The 19,252-nt window shown below is 39.0% G+C and overlaps 1 protein-coding gene across 1 annotated transcript in view; it reads left to right on the top strand.

The window, feature by feature from the left end:
• Positions 1-19,252, top strand: part of hdac11 (histone deacetylase 11) — a 193,110-nt gene that overhangs the window by 108,869 nt on the left and 64,989 nt on the right. Inside the window, exons 6-8 of the mRNA XM_034167370.1 lie at positions 5,805-5,847; positions 11,438-11,514; positions 11,928-11,990. Of these exons, the coding sequence (XP_034023261.1) occupies positions 5,805-5,847; positions 11,438-11,514; positions 11,928-11,990 (183 nt within the window). The remainder of the gene's footprint in view (positions 1-5,804; positions 5,848-11,437; positions 11,515-11,927; positions 11,991-19,252) is intronic.

Here is a 19,252-nt window from a genome sequence, read left to right as displayed (position 1 = left end):
ATCTGATGAGGATGCTCCCCCGTCGTGTTCCTAAGGAGGTTTTCCAGGCACGTCCATCCGGGAGGAGGCCCCAGGGAAGACCCAGGACACCCTGAAGATTATATTTCCCAGCTGGCTTGGGAACACCTTGGGATTCCCCGGGAAGAGTTTCAGGACTTGGCCGAGAATAGGGAAGTGAAGTAAGGATGAGTTGCTTGCTCTGCTGCCGCCACAACCTGGACCAAGATAAGCTGCTGAAAATGAATCAGTGAATGAATGAATGAATAATTAATGCAGCCTTCTTGTAAAGTGTTACTGAAATCCTAATTTATAAGTTCTTCTGAGCATTCATTGATAACTTTGCATACCATTAATTTCATTTCTGAACTTTATTTTTTTTATCCTTTTCAGTCTGAAATTATGATGTCATAAATTCCACTGGGTGTTGAAACTGAACCTCAAAGACAGTTTAGGGATTATGTGAATTGTATCAAGAAAGTCTTCAGTATTTTTGGAAAAGGTGAGCTAACGACACAGGCAGTCATAAATAATCCTTCCTCTTCCAGAGACTTGAACATCAGGATTAAGTTGATCAACACATGGAGGGAAAAAAAAAAAACTGCCTTTCTCTCTTGTTAGCAGTAGTGCTGTAAGCGTTTGTGTTTTATTAACCGCAGCAGGTATGATGTGTTTTTTGCTTAGGTTTGTTATCAGGATAAATGTTTAAAACAGATTTTCATGATTTTGGTAAATTTGTAGTTAATATAACTGGGAAAGTTTAACTGAGCAAGATCTGTGTGTGTGTATGTGTGTGTGTGTGTGTGTGTGTGTGTGTGGATGCGCGGGGATATGTAAAGTGTATACGCAGGCTGGATTTGTTGCTTCAGATGACAGGAACTTTTGAATGGAATATTTATTTCATCTGATGCCACACGGCCCTAGTTGCTATCTGTGAAACATCTTTGATTTTGTAATAGATGGGCATCATCCGTCTGTCAATTTCACTTTCCAACTTAACCCCACTTTTGACCAAAACCCCAAGATACTTAAACTCCTTTACAACTTACTTACTTCTCTCTCCTGACCCATAGAAAAAAATCTACCCTTTTCTGACAAAGGAACATGTTTCAGATTTGGAGGTGCTGATCTTCATCCCATTCACTTCACACACGCCTTCTAACCTACCCAGTGCACATCAGAGGTCATGTCAGATGAAGCCAACAAAACCACATCATCTGCAAAAAGCAGAGAAGTAATTTTGAGGTCACCAAACTGGACCCCCTCCAGTCCCTGGCTCCATCTTGAAATCCTGTCTCTGAACATTAGGAACAACATTGTGACAAGAGCAGAAGAAAGTAGACAGGAGTACCAGGAGAGGTGCAGAGAGATGGCCAAGGACAGGGTTATAGTGAGCTGTATGTGACGCTGGAACATTAAGGAAGTAGAAGAGGACTTGTACCGATAGACCAGAGAGAGAGAGCGAGAGAGACCGAGCTGGAAAGGATGTACATCAGGTTAGGGTGATACAGGATGCAGATGGTAATATGCAGACAAGCAAGAAGCATATGTTGAGAAGGTGGAGGGGATATTTTGAGAACCTGATAACTGATTAAAAAGAGAGATAAGGCTGGATGATGTGGAAAGCTTAAATCAGGAAGTGCAACAGATTAGTAAGGCCAGTATCTCACTGGGTGCAACTGTTGGAAATAGTTGGACATGCGAATGAGGGACAAATTCACAGTTGTTATCTCATTGAAGTGGGACAAATGGCACGTTGCTCATAAAGTTCTCAGCTAGTATTATTGTGATATTATCCATGTGAATAGATGCTGTGGACATTTGCCCCTACAGTATCCAGTAACAGCACTGTAGATAAGAAAATAAAATAATCATAAATAAATAATAATAACAAAGCTTTTTTTTCTCCACTGAGGTGAAAAAAAATACAACAGGAACAAAATTATGAACAGGCCACTCACCCTCTCAACATCCTCCTGTGGGCAGATGTTGAGTATTTGTCCACTGCTCTGCTGAAGCCCACCTCTGTGAGTGGGGGTTGACCATGCATGCATGTGCGTTAGGACTCTCGGCATTACTCCTTTTCTCATTGTGGTCCTGATTTATATCTATAAATATAAAAGGCAATCTGTGTATGTATGTGTCACGGTTTGTGTTCGGGGTGAACTCTGCGATGTGTGGCCTGAGACATGTCATTTTTGGTATGTGGGACCTTCACAGCAATAGGTATGTTGAAAAAAATACTCATATGAACAGCGGTATTTTTTAGTTCATCTTCTTTACAAGATTGGCCAAACATTGCCAGTCTCTTTGACCCTTGCCGCTCACCGCCATAGGGCATCCGGGTACTTGTATCTAAGAATAATAGTATCATTGTTTGACATACAATCTACAACTGTTTAGTGGGCGTTCCCTACCCTACTCAGTTTTTCTAAGAACCTTTTTTTATATATAAAACTGAATGGGGTTTGTAGTAAAATCAACAGTTATCAGAATCAGTTGTCTACATGCAAGGCCAGACCAAAATACTTCATAGCGGCATAAATTACGCCATTTCATTGAAATATTGACCATTTCCCGACTTCTCTAGTGTCTTTTTTTTTTTTTTTTGACATGACATGAAGTAATTGGCAAGTGTTTGGAATATTGATTTTCTGGACAAAGCAAGTGATGCTCAATTCACATTTCAAAAAACGGCTTCCCTTTGCCAATTAGTTTTCAAAGTATCTGTGCAGGTTGAGGAAATTGGAATTAAATTTGCATAACACTCATTTGGAGACACTGTATACCTGACTTTTGGAATTCAGACTTCTCACAGTTGTACAGTAAGGTGACTATTGTAATTGATGTTATAGAGTAATGAGATGTTCCCATGTGTTAAAGATATTATATAACGGCTGAGTGGAGCCTTGTCATTTGATTGGTGCTTTGTATGTCACATGACATGGATTAATTCGTTCCATTTGTGTTGCATTGCATTGAGTGCAGTTTGGTTCCATTTAGAGTGCAGTTTTGGTTTCATACATTTGGTACATTGCACTCTGCGCGCACACACACACACACACACATGCGCGCATGGTTGTGCCTGCACATGCGCGTGCACACACAGGCTCGTGCATGCACATGCATGCGCGCCCACACATGCACATGCGCGCACACACGCACATGCACGCACACACAAAACAAATCCACTGCGCTGTCTGGAGGCTGTTGGCAGGAAGTTGGAATAAAAAGCTCAACTAATTCTTGATGTGATTTTTTTTATTTTTCCCTGCACTGAGGATGTACACAGTCCTTTTTTGGTAGTAGACACACGCACAAGTGCCGACCCGGTTATGTGTATGCCCATGCACGGGGGACAATGACTCTACAGAGACATAACTTGATTGAGCTAACTGACACTGCTAATTCTTATAACGCGCACACACACACACACACACACACACACACACACACACACAAAACAAATCCACGGCACTGTCTGGAGGCTGTTGGCAGAAAGTTGGAATGAAAGGCTGGACTAATTTCTGATGTAATTTTTTATTTTTTTTTTTGCTGCACTGAGGATGTACTTAGTCTTTTTTTGGTAGTACATGGGCGCACAAGCGCCAACCCGGTTGCGTGTGTGTGCGCGCGGGGGACATAGAGCTAACTGACGCTGCTAATTCTTGTAACACACACACACAAACTCCACTCCCCTGTAAGCCGTCTGGATGGATGAAGAGCTGTTCAGATGAAAAGCTGACGTGATTTTTGGCTGGACTGAGGAAGTACACAAAGTCTTTTTTTTTTTTTCCTTTTTTTTTATGGTCCGAAGTCAGTGACATCACAATTTGGACTTTAGCAGCAGTGGAACACCAAAATGTAAGTTTATAAATTAATAAAATATCAAATGACAAGGATCTATTTTAGGTGTTATATAAAACATATTACACTATGTAACAAATTTTTATTTTTGTTTTGTTCCTTGGTACACAGTGTGTTTTCCTAACCGGTTATGCCTTAAATAAATAGAAAATAGCTGTTATTCCACAGAAACTTTGCTTCTGTGATCAGGACAATGATATTTTGAAATTTGTCTGTTGGACAATGATATTTTGAAATTTGTCTGTTTTCAAGAATATTCTCGATTCACCTTCATTACTACTGAGTAGTCTTCTAGAATATTCTTTAACTGCTAGTACTGTCCAGAATTTTCTAGAAGTTTCCAGAACGATCTAGAAATTTCAAGAAACTTTTAGAACTTTCTAGAACGTTAAAAAAAATAAAATCAAAGTTTGTGCTGAATGTAGTCATTTTTCCATAGACTTTAGACATAAGCAGTTGAAATATAACACTTAGAAGCCAGGAACAAACATTGTGTTACATAGTGTAATTAATGTTAATTAATTCTTTCAATGGAACAAATATTTAATTTGGTGAAAGCTGGAACAAACCATTCAACTGGGCTTCACCTAATCGAATAGTATGTTCCAGCTTTCACCTCATGAAATAATTGTACAATTGAACTCATACAACCCCAGTTCCAATGAAATTGGGATGTTGTGTAAAATGTAAATAAAAACTGAATACAATGATTTGCAAATCATCTTCAACCTATATTCAATTGAATACACCACAAAGACGAGATATTTAATGTTCAAACTAATAGACTTTATTGTTTTTGTGCAAATATTTGCTCATTTTGAAATGTATGCCTGCAACATGCTTCAAAAAAGCTGGGACAGTGGTATGTTTTCCACTGTGTTACATCACCTTTCCTTCTAACAACACTTAATAACCGTTTGGGAACTGATGACACTAATTGTTGAAGCTTTGTAGGTGGAATTCTTTCCCGTTCTTGCTTGATGTACGACTTCAGTTGTTCAACAGTCCGGGGTCTCCGTTGTCATATTTTGCGCTTCATAATGCGCCACACATTTTCAATGGGTGACAGGTCTGGACTGCAGGCAGGCCAGTCTAGTACCCGCACTCTTTTACTACGAAGCCACACTGTTGTAACACGTGCAGAATGTGGCTTTGCATTGTCTTGCTGAAATAAGCAGGGACGTCCCTGACAAAGACGTTACTTGGATGGCAGCATGTGTTGATGGTGCCATCACAGATGTGTAAGTTGCCCAACACACCTGTATACCATCACACATGCTGGCTTTTGAACTTTGCGGTGGTAACAATCTGGATGGTCTTTCTTCTCTTTTGTCTGGAGGACACGACGTCCATGATTTCCAAAAACAATTTGAAATGTGGACTCATCAGACCACAGCACACTTTTCCACTTTACGTCTGTCCGTTTCAAATGAGCTCGGGCCCAGAGAAGGCGGCAGCATTTCTGGATGTTGTTGATGTATGGCTTTCGCTTGCATGAATTTAAATTAGATAAGCTGGCACATGAAAATGTGATTACATTTTTAACACTGTAACTGCTGTAAATAAATGAATCACGATCTTCAGAAGGAACTGTAAAATGTTTTTCATTGTATGGAGCTGTGTGTGGATCCTACATGATTCATGGCCACATTTTCAAATGAAAGAAACTGTTGTTAACTGTTGATCCATTATCCATGTCCGTTCCTCTCACTGAAAGAAATGTTTTCATTCAGTAAATGCAGTCAGTTTGTAGTGGTGTCAGATGCCACTAAATGAAAGCAAATCCACTTGTCCTGAAATGAATTAGAAATCATTTTTGGTGGTGTTTTTCTTTTTTTTTTTTTTTTTTTTTTTTTTAATTCACTTATCCATTTTTGCAAATAAACACTTTAAAATATGTATTAATTATTCAATAACAAATTGCAACATGTGTTCTGCAGGCAGGAAAACTGGCTCTTGACCGAGGATGGGCAATAAATGTAGGTGAGTTTTCAGTACCCACACTGGTCCCACAAATCAGTTCTTGCACACTGAACTTCAGTGTGGAAGAGAACTTTGAATTGCTGTCTGTGATATCAGCAGTGAATGAAAAGCCATGACACTGTTTAAAAAAAAAATGTTCCTCTTGAAATTCAAAGTCAGATGCAGGACTGCCAACTTTGAGCCCTATTTTGATGATTGGTGGTGACTATTTTTTTAAGCACATAGCACAAGTACATTTGGGGGCACTTTGCTTTATACATGCATGTAATCTGACTGTAAAGTCATGTGCAGGACACAAAGGGGCTGTATTTGGTCTCTTAATTCATCATAGCTAACATGAATTACACCAATGAGATTGTCAGGGAACATTTCTTTTTGGAGTCTTGTGTGCTTGAACAGGTTCCAGTTCTATTTTGATGAGTTCTATTTTATTCCATTTTGATGGTGGACTCAGTGATAGAAATGAGATGTTTTCTGGTGAGTGAACACATCTTGCAAAGATTCAAAGTTATCAGCAGATAATTTATGGGCACAGCAGTTATCCACCTGAGCTCCCTGAGATGAAGCTGTCGAGTACTACCTTCTTGCAGCACCTCCCTCTATATCCTCCTCTCCACCATCTCCAACCACTCGGTCTCCTCTATACAGTTGTATGTAAACGTTTGGGCACTCCTGATGATTTCCATGATTTTCCTTTATAAATCATTGGTTGTTTGGATCAGCAATTTCAGTTAAATATATCATATAGGAGACAAACACAGTGATATTTGAGAAGTGAAATGAACTTTATAGGATTTACAGAAAGTGTGCAGTAGTTCTTTAAACAAAATTAGGCAGGTGAATAAATTTGGGTACCCCAACAGAAAAAAAATACATCAATATTTAGTAGATCCTCCTTTTTCAAAAATAACAGCCTCTAAGTGCTTCCTATCGCTTACAATGAGTGTCTGGATTCTGTTTGAAGATATTTTGGACCATTCTTCTTTTACAAAACATCTCCAGTTCAGTCAGGTTTGTTGGTTTCTGAGCATGGACTGCCTGCTTAAAATCACACCACAGATTTCCAATAATATTAAGGTCTGGGGACTGATATGGCCATTCCAGAACGTTATAATGCACCAAACAGCACAGAACAAAGTCATTTGGAGTGATGAGGCCAAAACTAACTTTTTGGGCACAACCATAAATGTTACATTTGGAGAGGACAACAACTCCTATGTTGAAAGGTACACCATTCCTACTGTGAAGCACGGAGGTGGATCACTGATATTTTAGTGATGTGTGAGCTACAGAGGCACAGGAAACTTGGTCAAAATTGATGGCAGGTTGAATGCAGCATGTTACTAGAAAATACTGGAGTAACATTCGCACTCATCAGCCTGGAAGCTGCACATGGGACGTACTTGGATGTTCCAACATGACAGCAATCCAAAACACAATGTCAAGTTGACCTGTCATTGGCTACAGCAGAATAAAGTGAAGAAACTGGAGTGGCTATCTCAGCCTCCTGACCTCAGTATCATTGAACCAATCTGGGGAGATGTCAAACATGCAGTTCATGCAAGACAGCCAAGGAATTTACAGGAACTGGAGGCTTTTTGCCAAGAAGAATGGGCAACTTTACCATCAGAGAAAATAACGGGCCTCGTCCACAACAACCACAAAAGACTCCGAGTTGTCATTGATGTAAAAGGGGGGGCAGTACATGGTATTATGAACTGAGGTATGTAAAGTTTTGATAAGGGTCATTTGGGTAGTTTCTGTTGTCATTATGATTTAAAAAGAGTACACATGGTTGTTTGACAATAAATGGCTTCACACAACCACTAACCATGAGTGGAAAAAAAAAAAAATTTTGTGTTATCATTCATATTCTCTGAAAAACGGCCAAAAAAATAAAAAAAATTTGCCAGGGTATATAAATGTTTGAGCACAACTAAGTGCTTTGAGCATTAGCTAGATGGCAAAGCTCTATAGAAATGCAGTCTTTCCACTCAGTTAACATAAAAGCGATTCAATCAATCCCTGCATACACTTATTCGTTGATGTGTCCTTGAGAAAAACACTGAACCCCTAATTGCTCCTGGTCCCATACCCAATGAAACCAGGTTGGATTCACAGAGAATCACTCTGTAAACCATTTAGCCAAAACCACGAAACACAAGTAGCAAAAACATGCGGTTGAATGGGGAAAAGAGCCTATGTTCAACTTTATTCACATTAAATGACAACAATTCATGGTGGCCAACAGGGCCACAAAGCTTCCAATGAAGACATTAGCAAAAGCAGAAAGCACTGAGAAATTTAAAAAAGAAAAAAAAAAAATCTGCATCAGTTTAATAAGTAGTTTCAACAAAAAAAAATCTTGCAAATTTCAAGGGAGGAAATACACACATACACCCTGTAGCACATGCAAAAATTTAATTTGATAATGTCTGTTGTATAGTCACACATAACTCACCCAAACACAACCAATTTGCAAAGCTTCACGACACAATGGAAGTAATAACACACATGAAATCCTCACAACACAAATGGCGTTCCACTCTTCTGTACATGTGTTGTTTGAATTTGTAGTAGACACATCATCAAATTAATTGTTGCATCTGCTGCAGGTTATATTTGTGTTCTGTGTCTGCAAGTGTTATATTTCAATTTGAAGAAGTTTTTTGATGCACCTACCTGTAATTGATTTGATTTTTTTTTTTTTTTTTTTTTTGTATTTGTATTGTTTTCTGCACGTGTAAGGGTTGTCTTAATTTAGATGTGTTGTGGCCCCAAGCAGCCACCACAACAAATAGATCACAAAGGCACAAAGCTTTCAAACTTACAGTGTCGTAAAAGATGAGACTGTCCATCATAACTGTCCCGTGGGGTTGAAGGAAGTATAAATGTGAATGCATTTGTGACTTGGTTAGACTGTACTTCTGTGAAGATATTGAGTAGAAATCTTTGCACTTACTTTTAAGTTTAATTTAAGAATAATTACTGGGCTTTTCATTAATTGGATGTTATGTATTAATCATATCTGAGGCTGTAATCCATGTTATCATGTTGAAAGCAGCAGTTCTCTTTCAGTAAATTGTAACCTTATCTTGAAACAAAGATAATCTTAAGATCATATATATTTATGCTGTTTCAGGATATCTCCTTATCAGGATAACGCAGCTTGTTCAACATATACAACCCCTGGCAAAAATTATGGAATCACCGGCCTCGGAGGATGTTCATTCAGTTGTTTAATTTTGTAGAAAAAAAGCAGATCACAGACATGACACAAAACTAAAGTCATTTCAAATGGCAACTTTCTGGCTTTAAGAAACACTATAAGAAATCAAGAAAAAAAGATTGTGGCAGTCAGTAACGGTTACTTTTTTAGACCAAGCAGAGGAAAAAAATATGGACTCACTCAATTCTGAGGAAAAAATTATGGAATCACCCTGTAAATTTTCATCCCCAAAACTAACACCTGCATCATATCAGATCTGCTTGTTAGTCTGCATCTAAAAAGGAGTGAACACACCTTGGAGAGCTGTTGCACCAAGTGGACTGACATGAATCATGGCTCCAACACGAGAGATGTCAATTGAAACAAAGGAGAGGATTATCAAACTCTTAAAAGAGAGTAAATCACCACGCAATGTTGCAAAAGATGTTGGTTGTTCACAGTCAGCTGTGTCTAAACTCTGGACCAAATACAAACAACATGGGAAGGTTGTTAAAGGCAAACATACTGGTAGACCAAGGAAGACATCAAAGCGTCAAGACAGAAAACTTAAAGCAATATGTCTCAAAAATTGAAAAATGTCAAATGTGGAACGAATGGGAGGAAACTGGAGGAAACTGGAGGAAACTGGAGTCAACGTCTGTGACCGAACTGTAAGAAACCGCCTAAAGGAAATGGGATTTACATACAGAAAAGCTAAACGAAAGGCATCATTAACACCTAAACAGAAAAAAACAAGGTTACAATGGGCTAAGGAAAAGCAATTGTGGACTGTGGATGACTGGATGAAAGTCATATTCAGTGATGAATCTCGAATCTGCATTGGGCAAGGTGATGATGCTGGAACTTTTGTTTGGTGCCAATCCAATGAGATTTATAAAGATGACTGCCTGAAGAGAACATGTAAATTTCCACAGTCATTGATGATATGGGGCTGCATGTCAGGTAAAGGCACTGTGGAGATGGCTGTCATTACATCATCAATAAATGCACAAGTTTATGTTGATATTTTGGACAATTGAAAGGATGTTTGGGGATGATGAAATCATTTTTCAAGATGATAATGCATCTTGCCATAGAGCAAAAACTGCAAAAACATTCCTTGCAGAAAGACACATAGGGTCAATGTCATGGCATAGGGTCAGTGTCAATGAGCAGATCTGATTTGATGCAGGTGTTAATTTGGGGGATGAAAATTTACAGGGTGATTCCATAATTTTTTCCTCAGAATTGAGTGATTCCATATTTTTTTCCTCTGCTTGGTCTAAAAAAGTAACCGTTACTGACTGCCACAATCTTTTTTTCTTGATTTCTTATAGTGTTTCTTAAAGCCAGAAAGTTGCCATTTGAAATGACTTTAGTTTTGTGTCATGTCTGTGATCTGCTTTTTTTCTACAAAATTAAACAACTGAATGAACATCCTCTGAGGCCGGTGATTCCATAATTTTTGCCAGGGGTTGTAGCAGAGGATGGCGAGAGAACTCATTGATACTGTTCTTGGGCAAATAAATCATTACAGAGCTCAAGCTTGGTTTAAACTTTCATTGGTTTGTTTTTGCCAGGTTGGGAGTCCTTGACAGATAGTCCAAACTTTAATTTCATGCAGATGCTATCTTTCCTTCATGTTTTTTTGTTTTGTTTTGTTTTTTTGTTCCTGTCAGTGTTTGGAATGATTGAGTTGGAGGTCTTTGGCTGAAAAGCCAGGGTCATCATTTATACCCCCACTTACCTTAGTTTATGCTAAGTAAGGAGCATAAAAAGCAGAATCAGTCTTTACTTTGTGCCTTATGCTTACTCAGATATTTCATGGTTTCTGTTGATAAATTGTTTGCAAGATTGTTCTGCATTGATAAACATCTTAATAAAGACAGAACAACATCCACATGAATCCACCACTGTATTTTGTGTTTGTGTGTGTGGTCACTCCATTGATGGGTTTTGGAATCCTGCAATAAATGATTAGCAGAGTTAATGAATCGCTTTACTGTTCTGTATTAATATTCTTCCTCACACTATAGTTTAATGAGCTTGGCAGGTCAGAAGTCCTGGAGTGCTTAACCTGAATGCATGATGATGATCTCAATTAAAAAGAAAGCTTCTTTGCTGTCTTTTTCCACATCTTAATGCATTTTTGCCACCACGTTTTCGTGACAGTTGGACAAGTCCCAATCTATCAGTGTACCCGCTGTTGTCCCACAGGGGAGCATCAGCCTTTTTAAATGACCAACACCAAACTCAATAACAGCCTTTATAAATTGGCAGTTAAAAAATACTTTGAATAATAGTGTTCTCAGATTTGTAATGAGCTTTGCGGCTTGTCTATAATAGCCCTGACATTGAGACCGTGGATTTTGTGTATCCCAGGAGGAGGCTTCCATCACTGCTCAGGCGACCGAGGAGGGGGCTTTTGTGCCTATGCTGACATCACTCTGGCCATCAAGGTAAGACAGATGACTTCCAAAGTTTTAGCTTGCTGGTAGCATTTATACACACACAAACAAGAATCTGATTAGTGGGTACATTCAGTTAAATGAGCTATTTTTTTCAAGTTTTTCTTTTCTGTTTTTGTGGTGAGTATTTGATATTTTGCACATGTCAAAAATCTTGCCATGCTGTGCAACTGAATTCATGAAGAGTCTAAAAAATGTAATATTTAATATGCAGGAAGGGTATGTGCTCAACCATGACTTGATTATGAATGTTTCTGTGTTTTCACAGGTTTAAATTGATCATATTCAAACAGCATGTCATACACGGCATATCAAAACAGCTAATTTCAAACTAAAAAAAGAAAAAAAACACATTCACTTATATTTCTTAGTGATGACACAAACTGTAAATGTGTACCATTCAGTTTCTCTTCGAGAGAGTGGAAGGCATCTCGAGGGCCACCATCATCGATCTGGATGCTCATCAGGTGAGCCGATAAATTACGTCCCTCTCTGTATTAATGGGTATTGCTGCTTATCGATAACATGGTATCACCACATTTTAACATCACACCCAACCAATGGAGGCCAAATTTCTTAAACTGCTGCACTTGGTGGAATCTGTCTAATGCATCTGCACTGGTGAACAATTAAGTGCATACTAGCTTTGAAATATTAAGCATATTTGGATAATTCATTTGGTTCCATCACTATTTGTCTTTGCCCTTCTTTTTAATCATTACTTTCAGTGTATTTTTTAATTTATTTTTTCACTAAGGACTCTGTCTTTATGCATTTTTGTATCATGTCATGCGACACATAATCTAAACTAGCATGTTGCCTGTGGGGATCCACAGGCTCTAGATTGGGTAGTGTTTATAGAAGAAGAACCTTTATTGTCATTGTACAAGAAATACAGCGGAATTCCATTTGGCAGCATCTCTTTTTTTTTAGCAGCTACAATGTCACACGCATAGACAAGATTTTTTTTTAAAAGGTAACTTAAATAGTAATTATTAAGTGAATAAGATATATGTAAATATAGTCTGTATTACTAGTGCAAAAAAAGTTATGTGCAATAGTCTGGGGAGGTAGTAGTAGTAGTAGGGGTGTGTGTGTTGTGGGGGGGAGATCATGGTTCCTGTCACAATCTCTTCACAGCCATGGAAAAAAGCTATGTTTGCGTGTGTTGGTATGGGCTTGGAAGGCCCTGAGTTTGCCAGAGGGAAGACTGGTGAAAAGAGAGTGTCCTGGTTGGGCACAGTTATCCCAGATCTTTTTCACCCATCAGAGGAGATGGCTCGAGTAGATCTCCTCTAGACATGGGAGTGGAGAGCCAGTGATCCATTGTGCAGTCTTGATGACGCACTCCTGTTGTTTCATTTCAGATACAATGTAGCTGGTATACCACACTGTACATCCATAGGTCAGGACACTCTCAATTGTGCAGTGGTAAACGATTTCGAGCAGAGGTGCAGGGAGCTTATTCCTTTTCAGCATTCGCAAGAAAAAGATATGTTGCTGGGCCTTTTTAATAATGTGGGTGGTGTTCACAGTTCAGCCCAAGTCCTCTGAGATGTACAGTCTAAGAAACCTGAAGTTTGTGACCCACTCCACTTCTTCCCCGTTGGTGCTCAGATCTGTGTGCTGTGTGGTTCTTGACTTCTGGATGTCAGTGATGACCAGGCCACCGGTACTTGGACCTCCTCCCTGTATGGTGCCTTGACATCGGTGTTGATCAGCCCTACAATGGTTGTATCATCCGCAAATTTGATGAGGGTGTTGGAGCCATGGGTTGCAGTGCAGTCATGGGTGTACAGCGTGTACAAGACAGGACTCAGGACACAGCCCTGAGGAACACCAATATTGAGGACGGTGGTGGAAGACATGGAGGTGCCCATCCTGACATGCTGGGGTCTGTTAGTCAGGAAGTCCTTGATCCACAGGCAGAAGGGGTTTCCAAGTTGCAGTGTCTGCAGTTTGTTGATCAGTCGGCTGGTGCTGATGGAGTTAAATGCTGAGCTGAAATCAATCAACCGCATCTTGACGTATGTTTGAAGGCTTTCATTGTGGCTGAGAGTGGTGTTGCGGATGATGGAGATGGCATCGTCCATAGATCTGTTGGACCTGTAAGCAAACTGGTGTTGGTCAAAGTCTGGTGTGATGTGGGCCTTGACATGCTGTAATACCAGTCTCTTTATGAATTTCATGATCACCGGCTTCAGGGCCACGGGTTGGTAATCATATAACCCTGTTATGGCAGAGGATTTGGGCACAGGCATTATGGTGGCAGTTTTCAGGCATGTAGGGATGATGGCTTGCTGCATACTGCATAGTGAATACTGCAGTAGGCTGATGGGCACATGATTTCAGCAACCTCCCTGGTACTCTAAAATAGGTAGCTGACATTTTTCAAGGGTTGTAATAAATTATGCAAAGTTTATATAATGAGTTGGAATGGCGTGTGAGTCCAGAATGTTTTGAGAGCCCTAGACCTTAGACCTCAACAGTTTTTATAGGAAGAACTCAACCCTTTTATTTCCTGTTAATGCTAATTTACTGTCTTAATGTATTTATAAATTGTTTAGGTTCTTGTTATCATATACATACCATTATTCTATTATTATTACTACTACTACTACTATTATTATTATTATTATTTAATTTTATTATTACTTCTGTTTTGTCATTTGATTTTAAATGGACCACAATGGAAATAAGTGTTTTCACTTTCTTGTGTCATCCATGTATTTTTGAATGTATTTACAATTATGTTATGTACTTACATTTAACTTACTAAATAAAATCATGCACCTATGCATGCATGGATGCAGATGCCACTTCCCTTTTAATATATAGATGAATTACCGCTCCCTGCTGGAATGGCATGTGAGTCCAGAATGTCATTATCACTGTCCATTGTTCAGTGTTGTTACTTAATATCCGTAGTTTCTCCACAATTATTAGTCCTATCAACATTCCATTTTTGCAGCATTCATCCTTGATCCAAAATACATAAGCATACCAAATGGCAAATGTCAGCTGTCCACAGTTTCTCCATGATCAAAGGCAGGTACATATACACATGCACATGCACAGAGGCCACTTGGCTTTTAATATAAATATATATATATATATATATATATATATTTATATAAAATTTACCACCCCCTGCTGGAATAGTGTGAGAGTCCAGAATTTATTTATCGATGTCCATTGTTCTCTGTTGTGAGCTATTATCCCTAATTTCTCCAAAAGTATTAGTCCTATCATCTTTCTGTTTTTTGTGGCGTTCGTCCTTGACACAAAATACATAAGCATATGAAACAGCAAGTGTCAGCTCTCCCATTTGTCCATGATCAATGCCATACAAACGTATGCATCTACGCACACAGAGGCAACATGGCTGTTAATATATAGATGCACTGTAGAGGGCACAGAGCACAAAAGAGATGTATTTAATCACTTAATTAGTCGTGTGTGTGTTTTGGGCATAGCATAAAATAAATTAATCATGTCACTTATTCAATCTCTGAAAGAGGTACACTAGCTTCTGGCACATTGCTGTTGATATTATTGTCATGGTTCATGGGGTGGCTAGGCAGGAGGTAGGAAGCACTATGCAGACTCACAAGCACGTGATTTGATATAAAAGGCTTTATCGTTGTTCAGGCAGGGATTCAGTACACAGAATGGCAGTCAGCGTGGCAAAGGTACAGACAGGTGATCAGCAGAGATGCCGTCAAAAACAGGCTGGGTTCAGGAGCACAGCAAACAGTAATATGAGGGCTGAGACAAAAAGCAAGGTCAAGAGTAACAAGCACAGAGGAAGGAACTGTGACAAAGAGATCTGTCACCACTCTTAATGTTTTTATCCCATAACTCCATAACATTCAAACATAGATAGTCCAAACTATACCATTTTGGAATATTTATGGTCAGACAAATAATGTGGTATAGCTTTCAATATGGTTGGGACATTAAATTTTAACCCCTGTGTAATTCTTCAGTTGACCCCAACCTGGCCACCTATTGAAAATTCTTGTGGATACGCAGTTTTTTCAAAAGAGTAATATTTAAGGAGTATGTGTAACAATTTTGGTGTTGTTTCCAGAAATGAACAATTATTACAGTTATCCGCTCCACGAGGAAGTTTGGGAAGCATTCAGTGTTGAATTGAGTGTTTTTTAGATCAGGCACCTTGGGCAGCTAATAAGGGGTCCTCTGGATTTTTGTGCTCCTCATTGTCTTAATTTTTCCCTGCTATACCTTAAAGAGCATGTCTGTGAGAGCATGTGTCTCTGACCTGTTATGGTCTTCTGAAACAGTTGATAGTTGTATTTTATAACTTAAAACGGGAGCAACACTAACCCGTGAACATGTCTATGGGATTTTGAATGTTAAAGGTAGCGTTAGAGTCAAAAAAGTAAAACAATAGACAATATAAAGTTAATTCAAAAAGCAGTGGGAAGAAGTCTAAACTTATCAAATCCCACCACTTCCCTGCTTCCTTAAAAGTACTACTGTTAACAATCATAATAATAACAACAATAATAATAATAATAACTAGGACTGCAAGCAGTCATGGACATGCCCTCGCATCCCAGCACCACTGCGCCGGGCCACCACAGCGGGCTCGCATCGCAGTACGGCCGAGCAGCGATTGTGCGAGAGACAGAGATACCGAGTTGCAAGCAGACAGCTGTGCGTTGAAACTGAGAACGAAAATGTCCCTGAAATGAATTGTCATTTAAGAGTTATTTCCAAATAGATCTGGCCCAATGACTTTGCAAAGTTTGGTGAGTTTTGAGCATGGGAAAAGAGCAAAATTGGGGCTTGAAAAGTATAAAGGATAATAAAAAAAAAATAATAAACAGCACACTTTCAAGAAGGTCCTCGTCAGACGACTTTTTGTCATCGTCACCTGACCCTCATCACACATGAAGGTTCAAGTCAATCAGACAAAGCATGAAGGTGTTATCATGACTTGATGTTCCATGGTGAAGGGTCAAAATGGCGATGCCGTAGCGGCCACACCCTTCTACATAGAAAAAAGCTTTTAATAACTTTTGATGAGTATAGTCTCTGGATGGTCTGAAAGAAATTTGAAGTGCACCCCTATCACACGCAAGAGGTTGCCATTTTTGGCCTGTGTATTAATTTTCATGATGATATGACAAAATTAAGCCATCAAAAGGAAGAACGTAATTTCATGGCGAAGGATGAATATTCGGCACGGCTCCACACGGACGCTATTATGTGTAGCTTCACTGCGATCATCATGTACGTAAACAAATTTGATCTGCATGTTTTACAAGTGGAATGAAGTTGATGGGGTTAACTATATGACATCGGTACCTGTTAAAGTATACATAGGACATTTCCTGTTACCACCGGGGGGGCGCTATGGCGGAGGTGGGAAGTTAATATACGAGGTCTGTCCAACAAGTATGAAGGATCTACGATGAAGTATCTGGGCGTGACAGCCGTTCGAAGTGAAACAGTGTGCTCCGAAATGCTCGCCAAAGTTGATGAACTGTAGCAGCCACGCCTTTTGACCTGCAGAAATTCTACAGAACTTTTGATCAGCGTGGGGTCATGATGATGTGTACCAAATTTGAAGACAATTGAATGAAATCCCTAGGATGAGTTCGGATGACTCTTAGTCGTCGTTGCTCATGCCCTAATGATAATAAACAGCGTGATTTCAAGAGGGTCCTCATCGAATGACTTTTAGTTGTCGCTTGGGCCCTAATAATAGCAGGAACAGCAATAATAATGCTACAATACAATTTTAGAAAAAGACAAAGACAAAAAGAACCCGATAAAACAAAGCACAACAGAAAAGATAAAACCAACTAACAATGAACATAAATAAATAAATATAGAAATAAATAATAACATTTCCTGTCAACACCTAGTGACTCTCACTTCATCCCTGTATCCTGTGAAAACACATTCTTTATACTTTGTTTTAAACTGTTGAATGTTTGGAACTACACTGTTCCACAGTCTCACCCCACAAAATGAAATGCAGAATCTTTTCTATAAAAATGTAGATGTGACCAGCTTATGGCCATGAAAATAATTTCAGATTTATTTATTTCTTTGTTTATTTTGCTTTAGTCCCTGTGATTCTTTATTGGACCATGTCCAATTTTGAGCATGGTCCAATAAAGTAAAAAAAACAACAAAAAAAAAAAACGCGAGAGCAAGATTAAGAGAGAGAGTGCAGTTCTTCATGTTATACTTATAGTCTTTTTAACTTGCTCTCAAAGTTATTTTATTTTCGGAGTCAAGCACTCCTGCTTTGCTACTAATGAGAGGATCCTCTCAGGACATGATTGAATATAGGATTTTTTTTGTGATATAGTTGTAGAATTTGTAAACATTAGAGTTTAACACAAGAGTTGTTAGGTAGCTATTTCCCTTTTTCTTGCTAAATTCCTCAGTCTGATCACCCTGATAACTGGTCTTTTTTCTGGCTTGTTTGTGCACCTAAATACGGCAAAAAATGCCATTTTTGCACCTCTGGTCTACCTTAACTTTTCACCTGTCTGTCTTATAACAACAGTGCAGTGCCGTGCAGCTCCGCTTTGACTAGTGACGTCAGATGAAACCTCTCTGTTGGTCTTGGGTCACTTCAGTCATCGAGAGTAATGACTCAGGAGTTTTGGAAGTTTGATTAGCATTTCCTAGTGTGTTTAACATAATGGCTCCTATTCACCACCAATTAGCCCTGAGAACTTTGTTAACATTGACAATGTTTCAAGGTTTCTGAGGTCCATGGCTATATTCCAGGAACAGAGCTTTATTCATTTTGAGGTATGGCTCACTGGTAATGATCCACCTTTACCTATTGACAGAAACACAGGATCAATGCAGATGCTGAGTAAATAATTCATGAAGGCTACAGAAGAAAAGAGCTAATCTGCATGAAAGAATGAAAATGGACTTGAAGTGCTCCTCTCAGCAGATAATTAGGAAGCTAAGAATATTGAGGATAGGAAATGAAGGCCTAATTACAACCTTGAAACATGACACCTAAAGTGCTTTTGCCTTCTTCATAAATCGACATTATGGCCAACACAGCTGTGTTGCTCATTCACTCAGTCAAGAACTTAGAGGACGTTTAGAGAAGAACTAAACAATTTTTGACTGCTTTAAGTTTAACACACACTGATCCATTTTGTAGGCATCTTTCCCATCTCTATGGGCTGTGGTGCAAAAATATACAATGCAAAGATGCTGCAAAAAGAATGAAAAGCATATCAAACAGTTATAATATTTGCAGCAACCAGTCAAAATCAACATATGAACTGGATGCCGCTGAAAGTATAGACATAGGAAAAAATTATGTGATGCCACTGTTTATCAAGATAAGAATAAGTCATCATTCGGGGAGGAGCAATGCAGGTTCTGTCCTGGTTGTGGTACGGCAGACCAGGGCTCATATCCACAAAGCATCTCTGAGTCCTCTTAGAGATCTCCCGACTTAACCTAAAAATTGCTGGCAAGGAATCTTAGCCTAAGAGTGATCCAGTGAGAGCAACTCTGAGCAAGGAATGAACATGTACGAGGTCTGTATGAAAAGTATCCGACCTTTTTATTTTTTGCAAAAACCTGATGGATTTGAATCACGTGTGCTTGCATGAGCAAACCTTGAACCTTCGTGCGCATGCGTGATTTTTTTTTTCACGCCTGTCGGTTGCGTCATTTGCTTGTAAGCAGCCTTTGTGTGAGGATGGGT

The sequence above is a fragment of the Thalassophryne amazonica genome, chromosome 3, assembly GCF_902500255.1.
Source record: "Thalassophryne amazonica chromosome 3, fThaAma1.1, whole genome shotgun sequence".
In the NCBI taxonomy this organism is placed as follows: Eukaryota; Metazoa; Chordata; class Actinopteri; order Batrachoidiformes; family Batrachoididae; genus Thalassophryne; species Thalassophryne amazonica.
The sequence above is the reverse complement of the archived record's forward strand: the minus strand, read 5'-3'. Positions and strand labels throughout refer to the sequence as shown.